Source organism: Condylura cristata, unplaced genomic scaffold (assembly GCF_000260355.1).
Source record: "Condylura cristata isolate star-nosed mole 26May11 unplaced genomic scaffold, ConCri1.0 scaffold00009, whole genome shotgun sequence".
Lineage (NCBI taxonomy): Eukaryota > Metazoa > Chordata > Mammalia > Eulipotyphla > Talpidae > Condylura > Condylura cristata.
In genome coordinates this window covers 52,912,291-52,933,895 of record NW_004567110.1, presented here as the reverse complement: position 1 = coordinate 52,933,895, position 21,605 = coordinate 52,912,291, and the positions used below count along the sequence as shown (strand labels likewise).

At 40.0% G+C, this 21,605-nt stretch overlaps 1 protein-coding gene across 1 annotated transcript in view; it reads left to right on the top strand.

Moving 5' to 3' along the window:
• Nucleotides 1–441: 441 nt before the first annotated feature.
• The window catches only part of CHD7 (chromodomain helicase DNA binding protein 7), a 127,113-nt gene continuing 105,949 nt past the window's right edge, over nt 442–21,605 (top strand). The window contains exon 1 of the mRNA XM_004679850.2: nt 442–2,278. Coding sequence (XP_004679907.1) covers nt 617–2,278 — 1,662 coding nt within the window. The 5' untranslated portion in view covers nt 442–616. The remainder of the gene's footprint in view (nt 2,279–21,605) is intronic.

Sequence of the window (21,605 nt, the reverse complement as noted above, 5' to 3'; positions counted from 1 at the left end):
CACTGCTCAGGGGAATAAGGTTAAGGGCGGGCTGCTGGTAACCGGAGCATTTCCAGGGCTTTAGTTCAGCAGATGGGCCGCTTGCCTATATTCATACATCTGCTAGCCTGCTGTGGCAGCTGCTGCTGCTTCATGTTGTGTTCTTTTGTTCTGTTCCATCCAAGAATGGAATGCTAGGAAGTGTAGTGAATGGATTAATTTAAGGTTAAGGTTAGTGTTTTGCTTGCTTTCTAAGTAACCGATCATAATAATGCTTCTGGTAGAAGCTAATGAGTTTCTCTTAAAGTGAACTGGATTTATAAAATACAGCTCAGCAAGGGGGCTAGATTAGTATTGTTGATGGAAACCAAATTTGAATGTGTGAAATACTGGCCGTTTTTATCATTTGTTCCTAATTCTTTGTTTTCTTCCTTTCTCCTCCCTACCTCCCACTCCCTTCTAGGACCTATATCCAGACTTTGCCTGACACTGCAGGGTCCAAGAGAATTAAAGAAATATGGAATGACATGAAGAAGATTAGTTAAGGATTATAGGCTTTGAGGACAAACACCTCAGTGAAGTGAAGCACAGACAAGCTCCTGAGCTGTAGTTTGGAGGAGCCGTGTGTTGGAAGAAGATGGCAGATCCAGGAATGATGAGTCTTTTTGGCGAGGATGGGAATATTTTCAGCGAAGGCCTGGAAGGCCTCGGAGAATGTGGTTACCCTGAAAATCCAGTGAATCCCATGGGTCAGCAAATGCCGATAGACCAAGGCTTTGCCTCTTTACAGCCATCCCTGCACCATCCCTCCACTAATCAAAATCAAACAAAGTTGACCCATTTTGATCACTATAATCAGTATGAACAAAAGATGCATCTGATGGATCAGCCGAACAGAATGATGAGTAATGCCCCTGGGAACGGACTGGCGTCTCCTCACTCGCAGTACCACACCCCTCCCGTTCCTCAGGTCCCTCATGGTGGCAGTGGCGGCGGTCAGATGGGCGTCTACCCTGGCATGCAGAATGAAAGGCATGGGCAATCTTTTGTGGACAGTGGCTCCATGTGGGGCCCCCGGGCTGTTCAGGTACCAGACCAGATACGAGCCCCCTACCAGCAGCAGCCACAGCAACCACAGCAGGCCCAGCCTGCACCGTCGGGGCCACCCACACAGGGCCACCCTCAGCACATGCAGCAGATGGGCAGCTACATGGCACGTGGGGATTTTTCCATGCAGCAGCATGGTCAGCCACAGCAGAGGATGAGCCAGTTTTCCCAAGGTCAAGAGGGCCTCAATCAGGGAAATCCTTTTATTGCCACCTCAGGACCTGGCCACTTGTCCCATGTGCCCCAGCAGAGTCCCAGCATGGCACCTTCCTTACGTCACTCGGTGCAGCAGTTCCACCACCACCCCCCTACTGCTCTCCATGGAGAATCAGTTGCCCACAGTCCCAGATTCTCCCCTAATCCTCCTCAACAAGGGGCTGTTAGGCCACAAACCCTTAACTTTAGTTCTCGGAGCCAGACAGTCCCCTCACCTACTATAAACAACTCAGGGCAGTATTCTCGATATCCTTACAGTAACCTAAATCAGGGATTAGTTAACAATACAGGGATGAATCAAAATTTAGGCCTTACAAATAATACTCCAATGAATCAGTCCGTACCAAGATACCCCAATGCTGTAGGATTCCCATCAAACAGTGGTCAAGGACTAATGCACCAGCAGCCCATCCACCCCAGTGGCTCACTTAACCAAATGAACACACAAACTATGCATCCTTCACAGCCTCAGGGAACTTATGCCTCTCCTCCTCCCATGTCACCCATGAAAGCAATGAGTAATCCAGCAGGTACTCCTCCTCCGCAAGTCAGGCCTGGAAGTGCTGGGATACCAATGGAAGTTGGCAGTTATCCAAATATGCCCCACCCTCAGCCATCTCACCAGACCCCTGGTGCCATGGGAATTGGACAGAGGAATATGGGCCCCAGAAACATGCAGCAGTCTCGTCCGTTTATGGGCATGTCCTCAGCACCGAGGGAGTTGGCCGGGCACATGAGACCAAATGGTTGTCCTGGTGTTGGCCTTGCAGATCCACAGGCAATCCAGGATCGACTGCTACCTGGCCAGCAGCATCCTGGTCAGCAGCCATCTTTTCAGCAGTTGCCAACCTGCCCTCCGATGCAGCCCCACCCGGGCTTGCACCACCAGTCTTCACCCCCACACCCGCATCACCAGCCTTGGGCACAGCTCCACCCATCACCCCAGAACACCCCGCAGAAAGTGCCTGTGCCTCAGGTAAGGGGACTGGGATCCTGCCTGCCTTGCAGTGTGAAGTACAACATGGTGAACAGCTCTAACAGAATTTTCCTTTGAACGTCGCAGAAATCTTTCCATTAGTAGTTTCATAATTTTTGCCTTGTAAGCTGCCCCAGAATCTCTTTTCCTATATGTAGCCTTTCACTTATTTGAAGTTTAAGAATTTCATTCACTTTCTCAAAACGTCTTGGATCTTCCTGTCCTGGGAATTATGCTGGATGCTTAGGATGCACATTGGACTAAGAGCAGGCCTTTACTGCCGCAGGGAGATAGACATTGGGCTCAGAACCAACATTCCCCCCTTCCCTTTTCTTTCTTTTTATCTCTGTGTTTTGAAAATACACAGTAACTTGGTTTCTGGCAAAGTTTTGTGTGTTTGTATTTTTGGAAATTGTAGTCCCCCCTCCACCCCCATGGGAAGCTGTAGAATGTGTTCCATAGTATTTATTTCACCAACTGTTGAATGTTAGTGTGAACCTGAATTGCAAATTGAAGATAATCACAGTAAATGATAGTCCACAGAAAGTATTTGGCCTCTTTTAGAGTTTTAGGTACCCAGCACTCAGGCAGGGGTCTTTCCATTAGCTAGCATTGTTGTTATCCCACAGAGTTTGTAAGCAAGCAGATTTAAGTTTTAAGCTCTGCTATTCACAGAGATATGTTTCTGTTAAAAGTCTTGTATGCTTTAGGTAGGTCTAGAAAAGATATCTACATGTGCTGATTATTTGGAATCCTGGTAAATATATGTATTGATTTTCTATAATTGCAATTCTGCGTTTGGCTGCTATGGTATGGGATTTTAGAGCTGGAAGATACAGTGCTTGTTCTTAATAAATTTAGAATCAATTTGGGAAGACATGACTAATATGTTTATTAAAAAACAAAGCAGAGTAAAAGACCATGTATGATTATGTGACAGGTGTCCATAGAAGAAATATCTGTGGGTGAGAGTGCTTGGAAGGTCTCTAGGATTTTTTTTTTTTTAAAGATTTATTTATTCATATAGAACTGGGGTACAGGCCAGAGATGCGGAGGGTGAGAGGATTCACCAGAGACAGAGTGGGGAGCAGAACAGGCAGATCGACGAAGTACACTGCTGAGGGGAGCAGCAGGTGGGTCAGGAGAGGTCTGCCACGCCATGTGGACTCCTCCTGGGGCAGGCGGGATCGAACTCATGCTTAAGTGGCTTAAGCTTCTCAGTGCGGTGCTTTAACCCGCTGCGCCACCAGGGAGGGCCGGAATGTCTCTAGGATTTAAGTCAGGGAAAGTGAACCAAGGATAGTGGTTTAGGTTGGAGGCTGGTTCTTTAAATTGGGGCGCCGGCAGTTGAGCCTGCTACAAGGTAGGGCCAGATGGTAGAGGTCTTATATTCTGTTCTATGGAATTTAAACTTCAGTGGGGTGCCAGTGATATTGATTAGACAGTCTGAGGATGACTGACTGGAGAGCAAGAAGATGATTTGATGAGTTTTTGGTCCAGGCCTGTGAGGACATTTGGTACTAAGGGTCAGGGACCAGCAACAGAAGGGATGGAAGCAATATGAAAGTAAAAGGAATTGTTCAGGAAACAAAGTCTTTGTGGCCCTAAGAGGTGGAGAGAAATTTAGAACAGAGACTCAGATGCTCCAGCCTTGGTGGGACTGAGGAATTGGAAGTCAGGAATGCCTCTTGAGGACCTGGGCTGCCCGGGAGGGCGCTGCTTCTGTCTCATCTGGAAGCCTGACCTGCAGCCCATAGGAAAGGGCTCTGGGATATGTGGTTACTGGACATTGTGCAAGGGGAGGTGAAAGGGCAGTCTGACAAGCTCTGGGAGCAGAGGGCCTGGGGAAAAACAGGGACAAAGGAGTGAATGGGAAGATCAAGCCTAGCTAATTTGTTTTCCTTTATACAAACTTCAAGACAAAATGCTTTCCCCTGAGGCTGGCCCTCCTTTGTGACTTCTAGGACAGAAATGAATGTGATTTCATTTCCAGGAATTATTATTTTCTTGCTCCATGGACATTTCTTATAAATCTGGTATCTCCTCAGCGCAGTAGTCCTTAAAAATCCCTTGCCCCAGCATCTTCCCTGGTCCCTGGAGGGCAGCTGCAGTCTGAAAGAGACACCCCCATGATTTTAATCTGATCCCTGGCTGAGAATTTTTGGGCTCCCTTGGTCCCCTTACTTTTAGAGTACAACTATCTCAGCCAGCATTTTAGAGAGGACGTATATGATTGTGGTGTTTGTGTCACTGAACACTGGAGGGCTCCATGTGTGCTGTGCTCTCGCCAGGCGCCGGGGATGCATGTGCGTTTCACTGCTTCTCCAGTGAGCGGGTACAGACAGTTGGGACTGCTAGAGGGGTTTTAAATAGTGCATTTGATGTAGTTGCACTCTAAGTACACCCTATTTTAAAACTGTACTCTGGTATTTGCTTTCTTATTTCTGTTTAACTTTATATCTTCAGATTTTGAATCACTCAATTTTGAACATAATACTAGGAAGATATAAAATCTTGGGAAGTCGAAGTCATTAATGTGTTTGAATCCCTGATCTATTATTTGTTAGGTTAGTGACCTTCTGCAATTTACAGAACATCTCTGAACCTTAGAAAACAGGAAAAATAGCAGCCATCCCAAGGTTGATATTGAGAGTCATAACAGATACCAAGTGCTTAGTGTAACATCCAGACCAGGGTGTATACTCATTTGCTAGGTTTTAATTTCTGATCTCCTGTAATGCAAACTGTCCTGTATAATTATGTCATTGCATGTATAAATACACTATAAAATTACTTTTGTTTATAAGGAACAGATGAAGTATTATTATGAAATACAGCCTTCATGATGAAACACTAAGTTTGTTTTGTGCAAATATTCCTACCCCCTTTTTAGCCCAGTATTGCCAGCTGTGGTAAAGATGGGATACGGGTAATTCAAACTGTCAGATAATTCTAAAAATCCCTCTTTTCTTGTGAATCAGTCTTGTTCTACTCTAGCAAACATATCCATCTTATTATTTTGTTTTAAAACTACTAAAATTATTTTAAATTTCATATATGATAGACTAGTTGTTCAAAATCATGCTGGGTGGGAGGGAAACTGCCATATTAGGTTGTAATATTAATGTGATTTGCAGAATTACCATATTCAGTTATGCTTATTGACTTACCTTTAATTTTTTACTTTTGAAAAATGGAATCAGTGCTTTTCAAGTGTTTCGTGGATTCCAAGCAGGTATTTTCTAAACTATCTAATATGTTTACATATAAATTTAACTTTACATTGACAAGTCAATAAGGGAAAATATTAGAATGCTAAGAGCTTGAGGCATTATAATGTTCATTTTGGTGTGTGGATATATCCTTTAAGGGAAGCTATTCTGATTACCTGATAAAATTACAGGGGAAAAATAAATCCAGGTTTACATTTCTTTTCAGTTGTTTATTAATGGAGTGTCTCCTGAATGTCTTCATCTCAGATCTCCTTTATACTCTTAAGAAATTGTTGAAAACTCTGAAGATCCTTTGTTTATATGGATATTGTGTGTTGATATTTATCATCCTAGAAATTTAAATTGGATAGTTGGAAATATTTACTTGTTAGTGTTGTTATTTTTTAATGGACTCCAAGCAGGTATTAAAAAAAGGAAAAAAAATCTATTACCGGTTAATATAAATGATATTTTTAAATGAAAAATAACTTTTCCCAAACAAAACTAGTGACATAGTTTTATATTTTCTCAAGTGTCAGCATTCTATCTGTATACAAGTCATAAACCTTTGGAAAAATCCATGTATATTTGGAGAAACTGAGACAGAGGCATAAAATGTCTCACTGTCATAAAAATAGTTCTGACTTCACAGGCTCCAGCACTCCTCTGCCCTACCTTTTTAGCACTGCCATTATGAAGGGAAGAGTGCAGACTTTGGGGTCTGCTGTGTTTGGTAACAACACCAACTGATTACTGACCCTGTGACCTGGGTAGGTTTCTTTACTTCAGGGACATCATTGCATTATCTCTAAAATGAGGGTTGATACATCTTCCTGGTTAGAGGCATAGTGAGATTAGCAATAACGTCTGTTAAGTACCCAGCACAGGACTGGTGTTGGACACATACTGGGAACTCAAAATGCTAATTAGCATTAGGTAAAGATTCATATTTGCCCATTGCAAAGTTTTCAAAATAATTTAAAATATTTATGTCAGTGTTGGCTATTGTTAGAGTAGTTTGACTTCATTTCCTTCGTTCAGGGAACAGTTAGCAAGTATCAAGGCTCCTTATATGCTTCCCACTGGGAAAGAGAGAAAGATCATGTGAGGAGGGGGTAGTATGAGTGGGTGAGGCATGGATGTGCTATGGAAAGTGTACCATGGAGATAAACATTGTGTGTGGTTTGGAAACAACACCTCGTCCACTCTCAGTGTGTGTGAGGCAGGGGTCTGGGAGGGTATACTGGGTGGAAGTAATGTTTTTTCCTGAGATGCGAAGGGCCAGTCAGTTTGCACTGAAAGGAGAATGTGTGAAAGGTTTACTCATTATTGGAAAGAATTCTCATTATTGGAGCTTAGAGGCCTTGGTGTGTAGGGTAAAACTGTGAAGTCTGTCTGGAGGGATCCTCTTGGTTATGCCGAGACAGTACCACCACCCAGTGCTCTGCAGTCCTTCAGGTGAGCTGGACTGTTCTAGGGACTGGAACTGTTACCAGTGCAGTGAACATGTGGATGAGAACCGCATAGAAGGAAAGCACAGCGTGTTATTCAGTTCATTTGCAAAGCTTATCTAAGAAAGACTGGCTAGGTGGATTGTCCTTTAAGTTATAGGCAAATTGTTGCATTTCTGAATAACTTACAATGCACACATCTACCCAGGTGTCTCAGTTCATGGATTATGTTCTCAAATGCATAAATTTTGGTGGAATTTATAGGATCTGCAACACAGTATCCTTAGAATAAGTATATTTTCTATTCACTTCTGCCTCATTAATCTGTTTGGTACTTAAATTATAGTCATAGGGAAGGAGAACAGAAACTGAAAAAAAAATTTTTTTTAAAGATTTATTTATTTATTCATATAGAACTGGGGTACAGACCATAGATGCGGAGGGTGAGAGGATTCACCAGAGACAGAGCGGGGAGCAGAACAGGCAGATCGACGAAGTACACTGCTGAGGGGAGCAGCGGGTGGGTCAGGAGAGGTCTGCCGCGCCATGTGTTCACCTCCGGGGCAGGCGGGGATCGAACTCATGCGGAAGTGACTTAAGCTTCTTAAGTGCAGTGCTTTAACCCGCTGCGCCACCTGGGAGGGCCAGAAACTGAAAAAAAATTTTTAAAAAGATTTATTTATTAATACAGAACTGGGGTACAAGCTAGAGGTGCAGGGGTGGTAAGAGGATTCACCAGAGACAGTGGGGAGCAGAACAGGCAGATTGATGAAGTACACTGCTGAGGGGGGCAGTGGGCTAGACAGGAGAGGTCTGCCACGCCATGTGGTCCCTTCCGGGGCCCGGGATTGAACTCGCACTGATGTGGCTGCGGCTAGCTTGCAGTGCTGTGTCCTAACCCATTGTGCCACTGGGAGGGCCCAAAACAGAAAAAGTTTTTAAAAGAACACTAAAATCAAAGAGATGAGTGATAATTTCTCTGTGCCCCAACTTCTCCCTAAATTAAAAATAAAAGAGGACTAGAAGAATAAGTAGTGCAATTTTCCAGTTCTCTGTCTTCCATTATGTATTATGAATGTTATTTTTAAACATTCTTTAAAAACCCATGGGAAAATAGTGGCATTAAAAAAAGATTTATTTTTATTTATTTACACACACAAGAACTGGGTGTAGTACAGAGGTGTGAATGGTGAGAGGATTCACCAGAGAGAAAGCAGAATATAGACAGATCTATTGAAATACACTGCTGAGGGGAGCAGTGGGTGAGTGTGCTGTGCCATATGGTCAGCTCCCTGGCCAAAGGACTGAACTCATGCTGCAGTGGCTAGAGATCATTTGATAGCGCTGAAACTTTACCCTGTACAAGAACAGAGGCCAAAAGTAGTAGCATTTAGGATCAGTAGAATATACAATGTTGGAGGTATGGGTATGTTTTTGTGTGTTAAATATGACTATTTGTTCGTGAAAGGAAATTGAAGTAAATTTCATTTGTTTAAAGAAGACAATGTGTTTCTTCTCTCTTATAGGAAAAAATAATCAGTTTTCTGAAAGGTGGATCATAGCTGTTTTCAAGTTTTTAATTTTTTTTTTTAAAGATTTTTTTATTTATTTGTACATACAGAACTGAGGTGCAGGCCAGAGGCTCAGGGGTGGTGAGAGGCTTCACCAGAGACAGAGTGGGGAGCAGAACAGGCAGATCGACGAAGTACACTGCTGAGGGGAGCAGTGGGCGGGTCAGGAGAGGTCTGCCGTGCCATGTGGTCACCTCCGGGGCAGGCGGGAATCGAACTCATGCGGAAGCGGCTTTAGTTTCTCAGTGCTGTGCTTTAACCACTGCGCCACCAGGGAGGGCCTCAAGATTTTAATTTTTAATTGGTTTTTGGATACCTCCTTTGGTAATTATTCTTTCCTGGACCCCCTCCCCCCACTTTGCTTCTCTGTCAATTATTTTTGTTTCTTTATGAAGCTGGTTCCTCAGAATAAAGGGAGAAGGTCTGCATTTTAACTATTATGCATCCCAAGCCCATTTACCTTTTACCTTTTTATTCTCTGCTGCTTTTTCACAGTCATTCAGGAAAAGTGTTTTCTGGCACTGCAAAACAGTGGTTGGCCAGGGAAAGAGAATTGGGAAGTGGTTTAAGGGGCAACTAGGAGAACTTTGCTAGGCCTGACTTAGAGAGTTACTTTAATCTTACCATCTTAATGCTAGTCTCTGTAGCTATACTGTTAATGTTCCAAGACTGTCTCTTAGTGACTGTAGGAAGATGGTCCTCATCCTTGCTTTGCTACATAGTATAGTTCTTTTATCAGTGAAGGAGGTCAGTAGCAAACTTTTGCTTTTTCAGTAGATGATGATGATCTTGTTTTTCTTCATTGAGCGTAAAGAAATATGGACAAAAACTTTTGGGGACTGGGACATAGTAGCAATAGTAGGTGGTGATGAAGTTAAAGGAAGCTGGCAAAATTCCAAGAAATTGGCACCATTTAAAAATGTCAACATAGCCACAGAGGCACTCACATACAGCTTGCATTTTTTTCCTGTTTTGAATTGGGTGATGAGAGTGATGGCTTAGTATATAGCTGGAGACTATTTTCTTATGGCTTATTTCAGTGACAGAATCAAAATCATCACGGTTCTTTAAAGGAAACATGCTGCCATGTTGATGTGCCTTCCTGAAAAGCGCAGTATTTCTGGATGCTTTATACTGCACTGGGCCTGTTCATCCTCCTACTAATGTCTGTGTTCAGTACCAAATAATTCTGTTCACAGATTTTAGGAGAATTCTTAAGAGTTTGCTTTGTGAGCACAAATATAGTTGTTTTAAACTGCAGGCAAGGTATTGATCTTGCGAGCTTTTTTGGTTTGTTTGCTTTGGCCAGTGGTATAAAGAGAGGATATTGAGGAGCTGCAAGTGATATGGAAAGCCTTGTTTCTCAAATCAAATACTACCATGGAGGCTCTTTCTTGTGTCTTTTGGAATTGGCTAGATGGTATGTAGCATTAGCACAAGAATCCTCCCACTGTAGTCTTTTGCTGGGTGGGAAGTTCCTGTCTCTACCTCAGCTTAGAGTGCCTGGAGCTTCAGAGTAAATTCCCTTCCAGTGAATAGGTGGGGACTTTTAAATCATCCTTCTGAAACTGTTCTTTCAAAGTTGTATTTCTGAATGTACTGTTTAATGAGTGGGCTGTGTGATGACTTCAAGTTCTTATTAAATACAGAGATATATGAAATGAAAGTTCAGTTCTTAGATCACACTTCTTAATGGAGTAGTATAACCTGACTATTCTTTTTTAATTTACAAAAGAATCTTATAAAATCGTGGGATTCGTCAAAAATTATAATGTGTTTGTTTTTACTGTTAAAAACACCTCAAAAATGTCAGTCAGTGTGAAGAGATTGACAAACTTAAAGCAATGTGGAAGAAACACATAGTGGAAACTAGCGAAGAAGTTACCTTAATCCTGACATTTTAATGACATCCTTCATTCAGCTGTAAAGCTGCAGATAACATGTAAGTAACCTTGGACCAAAATGAAACTGGGCAATAACCAAGTGGGATGTGCTTATATTGCTTCAGGTGGGCCTGTTAATAGGCTAACTCCATTTCTAGCTACTTTAAAATTGGGAAGATATTTTCAGAGAGCCATTTAAATGCATGGAGGCATACCTTTTATTGATGGTGATAAATGGTAAGAACATTCTAAGGAAAAAGTTTGATTATTTAGTTAGGAGTTAAATAATATTTCATTTTTATCAGCTGTTCCTATAAATACTTTCTTTTTTTACTTAAATTGCAGTTACCCAATGGGGAGGTTAAGAGGCTCCATGTTTAGTGTCTTTTATAACTTGACTTGAGATTCAACCAGGTGCTGTCCTTACTTTGAAACAATTGTAGAAGACTTAGCTTAAGGAAGGAATATTACAGAGTTGAATTTTGGAAGAGGTCGGTACTTAGAACCCAACTTCAGGCTCACAGTGGTAGTTTCTTGCAAGAAAGTTAAAAGCCAATGTTTACAAATAAAAATTGTCTCTAAGCTAGAGTACTGCTCGTGACTAGTGGGAAAAAGTCAATGGTAAGAGGCTAATTATTCATAGAGCAAATTGGAACCATCTGATCAGTTTTAATAAATTTCGCTGTTGAAGATTGCGGGGAGAATTTTTTCATTTCTGTTCTATGTTAGATACTAGAAAAATAATTCATATTAAACATAAATTTCATTCCAGGAATAAATTAATGGGAAGAGGTGTGGCAGTTTATTAGCTTAATTTAATGTTTCTCTTGTCATTTTTTTTTTTTTAGTAAAGATTTATTTATGCATACAAGAGCTAGGGCACAGGCCAGAAGTGTAGGGGTTTGAGAGGATTCATCAGAGACAGAGTAGGGAGAAGAACAGGCAGAAGTACTGAAGTACACTGCTGAAGAGAACAATGGGTGAGACAGGAGAGGTCTGCTGTGCCATGTGGGTCAGTCCCTGGCTGGGCTTGAACTAGTGCTACAGTGGCTGTAGATAGCTTCATAGTGCTGAGATTTAACCCTTTGTGCCATTAAGGGGTTAAAATGCCTCTCATCACTTTAGATATCTCATACCTTTTCAGTGTGTCTAGTGGATACCGTTGTCTTGGGGTTCCGCCCTTACTTTTGGCAGAGAGGTTTCTGGGGAGACAGGAGCACAGAGTCATGAAGAAAACAAATTTCAGAAACCTTAGAGCTTCATTTGTATTTGATTCTGAAATTTTTGGCTAATCAAAAAATTGCTTCCTTAAACCTTAATTTCCTAAGGTCAACATCAATAATTGTGGGCCTCCTGGTGGCATAGGGTTTAAAATCTTGGTACTGTCAAGCTATAACCAGCAACTGTAGCATGAGTTTGATTCTGGCAAGCGAGCATTTAATCCACATGGTGCAGTAGACCTCTCGTGTCCTGCCTGCTGCTCCCCTAAGCAGTGTACTTCAGTAGATAGACTTGCTCCGCTCCCAGCTCTGTTGCTGGTAAATCTTCTCACCCTCTGCACCCCAGTACTTCTATGCATAATTAAATAAAAATAAATCTTAAAAAGTAATTATACCAGTTGTATAGATTTTATAGAACTAAATGAGATAAAGGCTATAAAGTATTTTTTGCACAGTGTATGTGTGGCATGTGATAATAAGACTCTAACAAATGTTGGAGTATTTTATGATAACTTGATTAATATAATTGTTTAAATGAATTATTGAAATCCCAACCCCCTTAAAGGGAAAAAAAACCAGCTTATTTGTAAAACAGTATTTTGTATCAGTGCTTGAAAAATTAATCAAAATCTCCAGGAAAAAACCAAAAGAAATTCATAGTATTTTTATTAGGAGGAGCAAAGATTACAGTGCTACTCCTGTATTTCCTTTTAATTGAATCTCTGAGAAATGGAATTATCTACAAAATATCAATTTATTTTCCAGTATTTAATTTCTTACCATTTTAACCAAGTTCACATCAACTAGTTTTCAGGAGCTTCAGTTGGCATCAGGTAAGTCAGCTTCTTATTTTGTATTGCTTTGGGAGACTTGCTCTTAGTGCCTCCAGCATCCAAGAGGTTAACCCAAAAATTATATATACATCTAAATATATTTAGTCTTTACTTTGTTAAATATAAATTTAACCTTACAGCTGTTAACCACAAATTCAGTGACTCACTTTGCCCCACTGTTTTTACTGACACCTTCCTGTGTATTTTATAGTGCTCTCACAGACCTTGAGATGGTACGCCAGCTTTGTTGGTAAATAGGTTCCTGTGGAGTAGCACTGAAGGCAGTTTTGAGCTGGTTTGCTTGTGAGGGCTTTGCCACTAAAGTTTCTTTATGCTAATCATGCTAATCTGCTTTTTCTTTGAGAAGTAACTTCATTTGTTTTAAAGTGTAATAGTCACAAAATAAAACAGATAGGATTGTTGCAGTTTCATTTAGTAGCAAAATTTTAAAATATTGCCAAAGAGTGTGATTCATATTTTGAGTATGTGAGGTTTGTAATTTTGGAGACAATTTTTTGCTAACCTTTAACGCTATTGCCACTTTTAAGAATTTACTTATTAAGGGCCCTCCCTGGTGGCGCAGTGGGTTAAAACACAGCATTAAGGGTCGAAAGCCACTTCTGCATGAGTTCGATCCCCGCCCTGGAGGTGACCCACATGGCGTGGCAGACCTCTCCCGACCTGCCCACTGCTCCCCTCAGCAGTGTCTTTCGTTAACCTGCCTGCTCTGCTCCCCACTATGCCTCTGGTGAATCCTCTCACCGCCCCTGCACCTCTGGCCTGTACCCCAGCTCTGTATGCATAAATAAATAAATAAATCTTAAAAAAAAAAGAATTTATTATTAAGGTTATAGAATTTTAGAGCTAGAAGAGACTCTTGCTATAATGGAGCTGGAAGCCCAGGATTTTCTTCTTTAGGAATGTGCAGTTATGTGTATGTTTCAATTTCTGTAGTTAAGAGAAATGGCCCTTTTGCTTAACTTCAAACTTTATCATTCTAGTTTGTCCCTTACATACATATATATGTTTTGTCCCTTTTTATAGAAATGTTGATTAAAATGAGGTTGAATAAAATAGAAAATCTGTTATTACCCATATTCATCAGATACATGTTTCCGAATACATTTAATGTCTAGGTATATTACTTTACTCAACTATGCATAAAATTTGTGTGTAAAGTAAAACGCTCCCTTTTTATTATGGAAATCCACTATAGAGCGTTGCAGTTAGGATCTGTATTACATACTTTTATTTAATTCAAGGATCAGAGTAGAAAGACCTTTCTGAACTTACTTATCAGTGTACAAAAATTTGTCAGGAAGTACTGTTCTCCAAGTTTTTTTTTTTGTTAAATGAACATTTTCCATATATATATATATATATATTTAAGATTTATTTATTTATTCATATGGAACTGGAGAACAGGCCAGAGATGCGGAGGGTGAGAGGATTCACCAGAGACAGAGTGGGGTGCAGAACAGACAGGTCAACGAAGTACACTGCTGAGGGGAGCAGCGGGGAGGTCAGGAGAGATCTGCCGCACCATGTGGGTCACCTCCCATGTGGGCAGGCGGGGGATCGAACTCATGCGGAAGTGGCTTTATCTTCTCAGTGCTGTGCTTTAACCCGCTGCGCCACCAGGGAGGGCCTTTTTTTTTTTTTTAAGATTTATTTATTTATTCATACCATATATATATTTAAAAAAATTTTATTTATATAGCTATACAGGACTGGCACACAGGCCAGAAGTCCAGGGGTGGTGAGAGGATTCACCAGAGACAGAGTGGGGAGAGAACAGGTAGATCAACTGACGAAGTACACTGCAAAGGTAAGCAGTGGATGAGTAAGGAGAGGTCTGCTGTGCCATGTGGGTCACCTCTGAGACTGTGGATCGAACTCACACTGAAGTGGCTTTGGCTCGCTTGCAGTGCTGCATGCTAATCTGTTGTGCCACCTTTTTCAGATGGCCTGGAAACCGTGGGTGCACCGTGTCTTAGCCCAGCTGGCTTATGATAGCATATAGTGATTCGTACATGGCAGTGCTGACACAATTCACTTTGTTACTGTTGGAGTAAATCTTTGCAGTGTACCAGCCAATTGTTGCTAAACAATGTACTATTTTAAGTTATGTGAACAGGGTGATTTTTTTTTTTTTAAGATACATTTATTTATGCATACAGAACTGGGGTATAGGCCAGAGGTGCAGGGGCAGTGAGAAGATTCACCAAAGACAGAGGGGAGAGGAGAACAGGCAGATCAATGAAGTACACTGTTGAGGGGAGCAGTGGGCGGGTCAGGAGAGGTCTGCTGCACTCCGGGTTGGGGATCGAACTCATGCTGAAGTGGCTTTAGCTTCTTGGTGTTGTGCTTTAGCATGCTGTGCCACCAGGGAGGGCCCCAGAGTGACTTATTTTAAATTATAATTGATACTCAGAAAATTGTTTAAATTTATTTTCCCAAAAAGCCAGTTATAAATGTTCCATATAAAGCATGTTAATTGATTTCATACATTATCCTATTTCATGAAATTAGTTTTCTTTGAAAGAAATTTATCAAAATTTGATATTAAATTCAGTCTCCACATTCCTGGAAGAAAAAAAAAATTCTGAAGTACTCATGGATGACAGCTGGGTTTTGCTTATTGATGTCCTAAGGTGTACTTATTAGATTTTCAGGTCAGTGTGTATAATTGTGTGGGTTTCTTTTGATCAGAACATACTTGTGCTTCATTTGACATTGATGACAAGCAGAGAAATGTTAATTCACTGTCAGATGTCATGTCATAATAAATTAGTCCTATACAGAGATTGATATTGTTATTCCTGAATATTGTAATGTTGTGATCGGTGGGAGAGGGTAATCAAATAGAATAAAAGTCTAAGTTATAGTACTTATTTTTTGTATTTCAGAAAAGATTTGAGACACCAGTGAAAGGATGTGTGTATGTGTGTCTGTCTGTCTTTGTTTCTCTGTGTGTGTAAAATAGAAATAGGAAATTGGAACCTAGAATGGAAGAGTAAGGAAATGTGCTAATTATGGACTTCGTTGCTGGGCGGAGTATTGAATTCTAAGCTTCCTGGTGAGTGTGCAAAGGAAACTATGACCAGATTCTCATCATCAGAAAAAAGGAAATCTTTTTCCTTAGAGGTTGAGTTTACTTTTTCTGGCATTAAATCCTAAGAAATTTTATGTGGTGTGTTTTACTTGTAGAAGGCTTGTAGAAGGTGCAGACTGTCATCACATATAATTTTCTTATAGGTGTAGTTCTACATCAGGTGGTTTTTTTTTTTAAATTGCATCTGGATAGTTTCATCCCTAGCCCTTGATGATACCATTTGAGGGTGTAACCTTCAGGGCTGCATATGAAGGCCATCCTGTGAGTATTTCATTAACACATGGATCTTAGAAACCCTGGTGGTTAGCTTGTAGACTCACATGCCTGAGAAGAATGGATTCAGTGTCTTAGGCAATCTCCCCTAGCTTTTGCTCTGTTAATTAAGTCATGGATACTTCTATAGAAATTAACTGTACAAACTCTTTTGCTTATAGAGTCTAAATTTTTGTGAATTTATTAGATGCCTCTGAGCTGCTTGTGTTGAAATGTTTGTTTTTATGTGAATGTCAACTCACTTTAAAAAAATGTATGAAGTACTAAAATGTATCTTATTGGTGGAGAGCAGATAAAAGGGCTATAGAGTGAACATTCCATATTGAAAATTGAGTTTTCATTGCTTTGTCACTCACTTGCTGGCAAATGGGTCATAGAAATAGTTGTAGGCAAAGCCACAGTTTCCACTATCAAGAAATTCATTCCTTTGTGAAACAGTTGATCAGGATTCTTTGATTAAATGTTGATCAAGCTTATAATAGGTTTGAATAATGGAATTGCTGGATTGTGGACTTTTCCCCTTTACTGTTCATTTTGGTAGCTTGTAGCCACATGTGGTTGTGAGGCTCATGATAAATGGCTGGTGTGATTGAGCAACTACATTTTAAATTTAGCCAATTTATGAATAATTAGCTGGTGACTACTGTGTTTTACAGTGTAGTTCTTTTTTAGAAATATTTACTTATTTATGCATGCATACAAGAACTGAGGTACAGGTCAGAGGTGTGGAGGTTGAGAGGATTCACCAGAGACAGAGTGGGGAGCAGAACAGGCAGATTGACTGAAATACACTGCTGAAGGGAGCAGAGGGCAAGAGAGGTCTGCCATACCTTGTGGGTCATCTCGCTGGCCGGGGATTGAAGTTATGCTACAGTGGCTATGGGTAGCTTCAGCATGCTGTGCTTTAACGTATTGCACCACCGGGGAGGGCCCTGTACCATGTAGTTCTAAAGTTAGAAATGATAGAGCACTAATGTTCAAACTTACTTTTTGTTCCAACATTTTTGTCCCCTAAAATAATTTTGGAAAAATTATTAAATTAAAAAAAAAACTGACTTCTTCCCCAATTCAAATGTGTGAAATTGTGTTTGCATAATTACCATTTCACTAAAGGAAGGTAGAAAAAGAGAAACAGCAGAAGGCTGGTCAGTTTTAGTAGAGCCTTCATGTAGCCATTAGGAAATTGGAAAAAAATCCTCAATTAATCCCTGTCTCTTATGAACTATTCAGAGTTCTTTAGGGTTTCCCTTATCCTGGTTTGAAGACCACTGGATAGTCAGTTATGATCTGGTATTAGTATCTGGTTCTTAGTATCTTCATAATAAAATCACTCAAATGTTATCTAAACCAAGAGGCCCAGGCCTCATAGTCTGCAATGTGAAGAATTAGGTGCTCTGATGAACATCAATGACTGAGGGGTTGCTTTTGAGGATAGTGGATATTGTTGGCTTTAAAAAATTTGAAAGCAGGCCCTCCCTGTTGGCGCAGCGGGTTAAAGCACTGCACTGAGAAGCTAAAGCCACTTCCGCATGAGTTCGATTCCTGCCTGCCCCAGAGGTGATGACCCACATGGCATGGCAGACCTCTCCTGACCCGCCCGCTGCTCCCCTCAGCAGTGTACTTCGTAATCTGCCTGTTCTGCTCCCCACTCTGGCTCTGGTGAAGCCTCTCACCGCCCCTGCGCCTCTGGCCTGTACCCCAGTTCTGTATGTACAAATAAATAAATCTTTAAAAATAATAATAGATAACAATTATGACCGTGTTAGTTCTGACAGAATGCATTTTGATAGTTGTATTTTTACATTTTGATTCCAGTATGGTTCTAGATAACAAAACAAGATATCAGCATAGAAACTTATCTTCTTGCTACAGAGGCAGGAGGACTTGCATCCAGATCACCCAAAACATGATACAAGCATCCACAGGAAGATGCTCACCTATTTACAACTATCTTGCATTTAAAATAACCCTCTTAAATGAGAGTATTTTAAACGAGAACTTCAGTTCTTGAGGGTTTTTTCCCTATGGCTCTTTACTACAGAAATTAAAATTTGGAAATTTAAAAAATATTTATTGGCTTACTTAAAAATGATAAACTCATCTCTAATGTAACATTTTGAATAAGTATTTTTCAAATTAATGTAAAGAGGAGTAACTTTTTTCATTTTTACTAATGTCTGGCTTAATAGAAGACAGTTCAATCCTGAATTTGCTGCAGAATTCATTCTGTTGTAATATGTTTTGGTTGAAATTATGAAGATTATTAATATCTTTTAAGTTAGGTAAGTATGGATTTTCTTTTTAATATTATACTAAAATGCAAGAAGTGGTAGTTTTCATAGAAGTTACTTCGAGGGGTCCTCCCTGGTGGTGCAGTGGGTTAAAGTGCATCACTGTAGGCCAGCCACAGCTGCCACAAGTTCGATCCCGGGTCCCTGAGTTGATCCACATGGCAAGGCAGACTTTTCCTGACCCACTTGCTGCTCCCCTCAGCAGTGTATTTCAATAGATCTGCCTGTTCTGCTCCCTACTCTGTCTCTGGTGAAGTCTCTCACGACTCCTCCACCTCTGGTCTCTACCCCAGTTCTGTATGCATAAATAAATAAATCTTTTAAAAAAAAGTTACTTAGAATGCGGATTTGGAAGCTATTGTCAATTAAAATCTATACTTTGAGTGACTCTTTTAACCATGCATGATGAGTTTGTAACACTAACATTTATAAAATATTCCAAATATGGATACATTCTAGCTTGTACAATATTAAAAATCTAATAAGATTTTTATTACCATTGTTTTAACAGAAGTCCTTAAAGACTTGAAATTTGTGAAGTTCATTATTGTGATTACAGGCTTTTGAAATTGTGAATTTCGCTTGAAGACTTATATTTTAACATTGGAAATTGTTACTTTTCTTGCAACTCATTTAAAATACTCTCACTTTGTTAATTTCAAGAAAATTACTGGCACATACCTCAAACTGAATAACCGTAGTTTATCTTTCAGTCATTCTTTCACATAAAAAGTGGTCCATGAAGCAACCAATTCAACTCATAACACACCGGTGTATTTCTGGTATTCGCCTTGGTGCTCTGTGTGTGTGGCATGGATGCTTTACCAGCAGTTTCTTGCACATGAAACATTAAAAATGTGTACTCAAGGATCAGGGTAGTAAAAATTAGCTCATACTGCTTTGTTAAAGCCATCCTTAAATGTACTTAATTTTGGCCACAAGCTAATAATGATTGTTAGTCCAGCTTACTGTTCCTGCCTTGATTGTGTTGACCCAATCAGTGTAAAAATCAACAAGGTGAAAAGAAAAGAAAATCTTGCAGTATTATGAAAAAACTTTGACTTTTTTTGATGTCCTGAAAGATCCTGGGAACTCACAAGCTGGTTTTAGGAAGGCTGGTTTAAGGAAAGTATAAAATACAGTGTTTTCTAAAATAATTGAAAATCTAATTTTACTTAACAAAAAGTCTAAACTCTGTTGGAAATGGGAGAGTAATGTGGACTCAAAGTGCTGATTATCTTTCCCAGGCCTTGTCTCCTGCCTGAGAACAAAGGGACAGATGGATTGATTTTTGCCTTAGAGGGTTCTGTGGTTTTTGATGCTGTTGGGATCTTTTTTCTTTCTTTCTTTTTGAATAGCTGTTTGGTGAGAGAACATTTATAGTAAACAGGTCAATTTAAATTGTGATCTTATAGTTGCAATTAGAAGCATTTCTTTTGTTATACAGAGGTGAGTCCTGCAGTTGATACTCCTCTTATGTTGCTTAATACTGCAGTATGGAGGCAAAGATTTTTCTAGTGAAAATGGTGTGCTTACAATCACTCATTAAACTGGAGTAAAGCAGAAGTAGGGTTTTTGAGAAAGGAAGATCTTTGAACATGTGAGCCTCTTGATTCATTCCTTCATTTACTTATAAAATGTCTAGTGATATATTGCCTGGTATTTGATACATACTGAGACTATAAAGATGAATGTTACCCTTGTCTTCAAGAAACACAGTCACTGAGGGGTAAGTGGGTGCTTTACCATGTAGGATTGCTGGTAGAGAGTAAGCACTAGGTTGAGTTCTAGCACAAGGTTAAGTACTTATTTTACTTAGACAAAACTTCATGGTTGTTTCCAGCTTTGGAACTCTGTAGTCTGTCTACATCCAAAGTTGATTAGGTTTTTTGGGATTCATCATAGGATTGTAGTAGGGTGAATTAAGACAGTGAAGGCGCATGGTACTTTACAGCACTTCTAATATTTATAGTTTCTGTCATCACTTCTCTCTCCTGTCAGTGTACATAGGAGCCCCACACTATAATTGGATGTTCTTTAGTGAGAATGCAGTAAAAACAAAGGATGCTGAGGTTTATTTTATCTAGGATTTCATACAGGCTTCCCTATATCTGATGCCACACAACAGAGTTCCTTTCAGTAAAGATTTTCCTTGTTCCCATGTAACATCTTGACCCTGTTGACTAAATGACTAAATTAAGTCTTTTTCGCCCTTTGCAGACTGTATCCCTTTTGGCAATACCTTCTTTTTTCACTTGGCTTGATAAAATTGATCATTTTGCCACTTTATTTTTCTTGAGTACACTTGGCTTTTAGTATTTGATATTCCTGAAGCTCATTTAGGGGTCTTTTTACTATTCTTTAGGATATGTCTCGTTGGCAGATATTTCTCTGATTTATTTGTTTTTATTAATTTAGTGACATTTTATGTCTTATTATTACTGTCCACCCTGTACCAAAGAACTGTTCTAGAGCAGTGAACATGAAGCTAATATTCTAGTGAGAAGACAACCAATCAACTAACCAAACTGTGTGTGTGGCGTAATATTAAGTGATATGCATTATGGAGGAAAAAGCTATGTAAGGTGATTATGAAATATAGAAATATATTTCTATATGAAATATTGTTATTATGGGTTAGCTGGTTAAAGAATAGCCTCCTTGGGAGGTGACACTGAACAGGAAACCTGCATAAAGTAAAGAGAAGTCATGAGAACATTTGGAGCAAGTGAGTGTAGCTTGTGAGTGTGGTTGCTAATTTTGATGGGCAGCAGAGAGGCCAGGGAGATGGACTTATACTTTGATTAGAGGAGTAATTGGGGCTTAGATCAAGTTTGGTATTGTGAGCTATAGTGAGGAATTTTAATTTTGCTGTGAGTGTGATGGAAAGCGATTGAAGACTTTCAAGCATGAGAATGATGTGATACATTGTGTATTTTATCAGACACTGCTCTTGATGAGAAATAGATAGGATGACAAGTGTGGTAACATAGAGGGATAGCATAGTTGACCAGATCTAATAGTTGATCTAAGATCTAATGGTGGCTGAATGATTGTGGTAGTAAGAAGTGGTCACATGCAGTGTTCACAGGACTTGCTAATGGATTAGAATGGAATTTGAGATAGTGGGAGACATCAGGGTTTTAGCTTGTTTACTTGGAACATCAGCAATGCTGGGAAAAGCAGATCAAAGTAGAAAATTCAAGTCTAGTTTAGGTAAGTTAATTTGGAGATGCTCACTAGACCCAAATGATGGTAACTGGATATGTGAATTTAGAATTTAGGGAAGAAGTTGGGGTGAAGGTTTGAATTTAAGAGTTATCATTGCATAATCTTTTTTTTTTTAAAGATTTATTTATTTATTTGTACAGAACTGGGGTACAGGCCAGAGATGTGGAGGGTGACAGGATTCACCAGAGACAGAGCGGGGAGCAGAACAGACAGATTGAGGAAGTACATTGCTGAGGGGAGCAGCGGG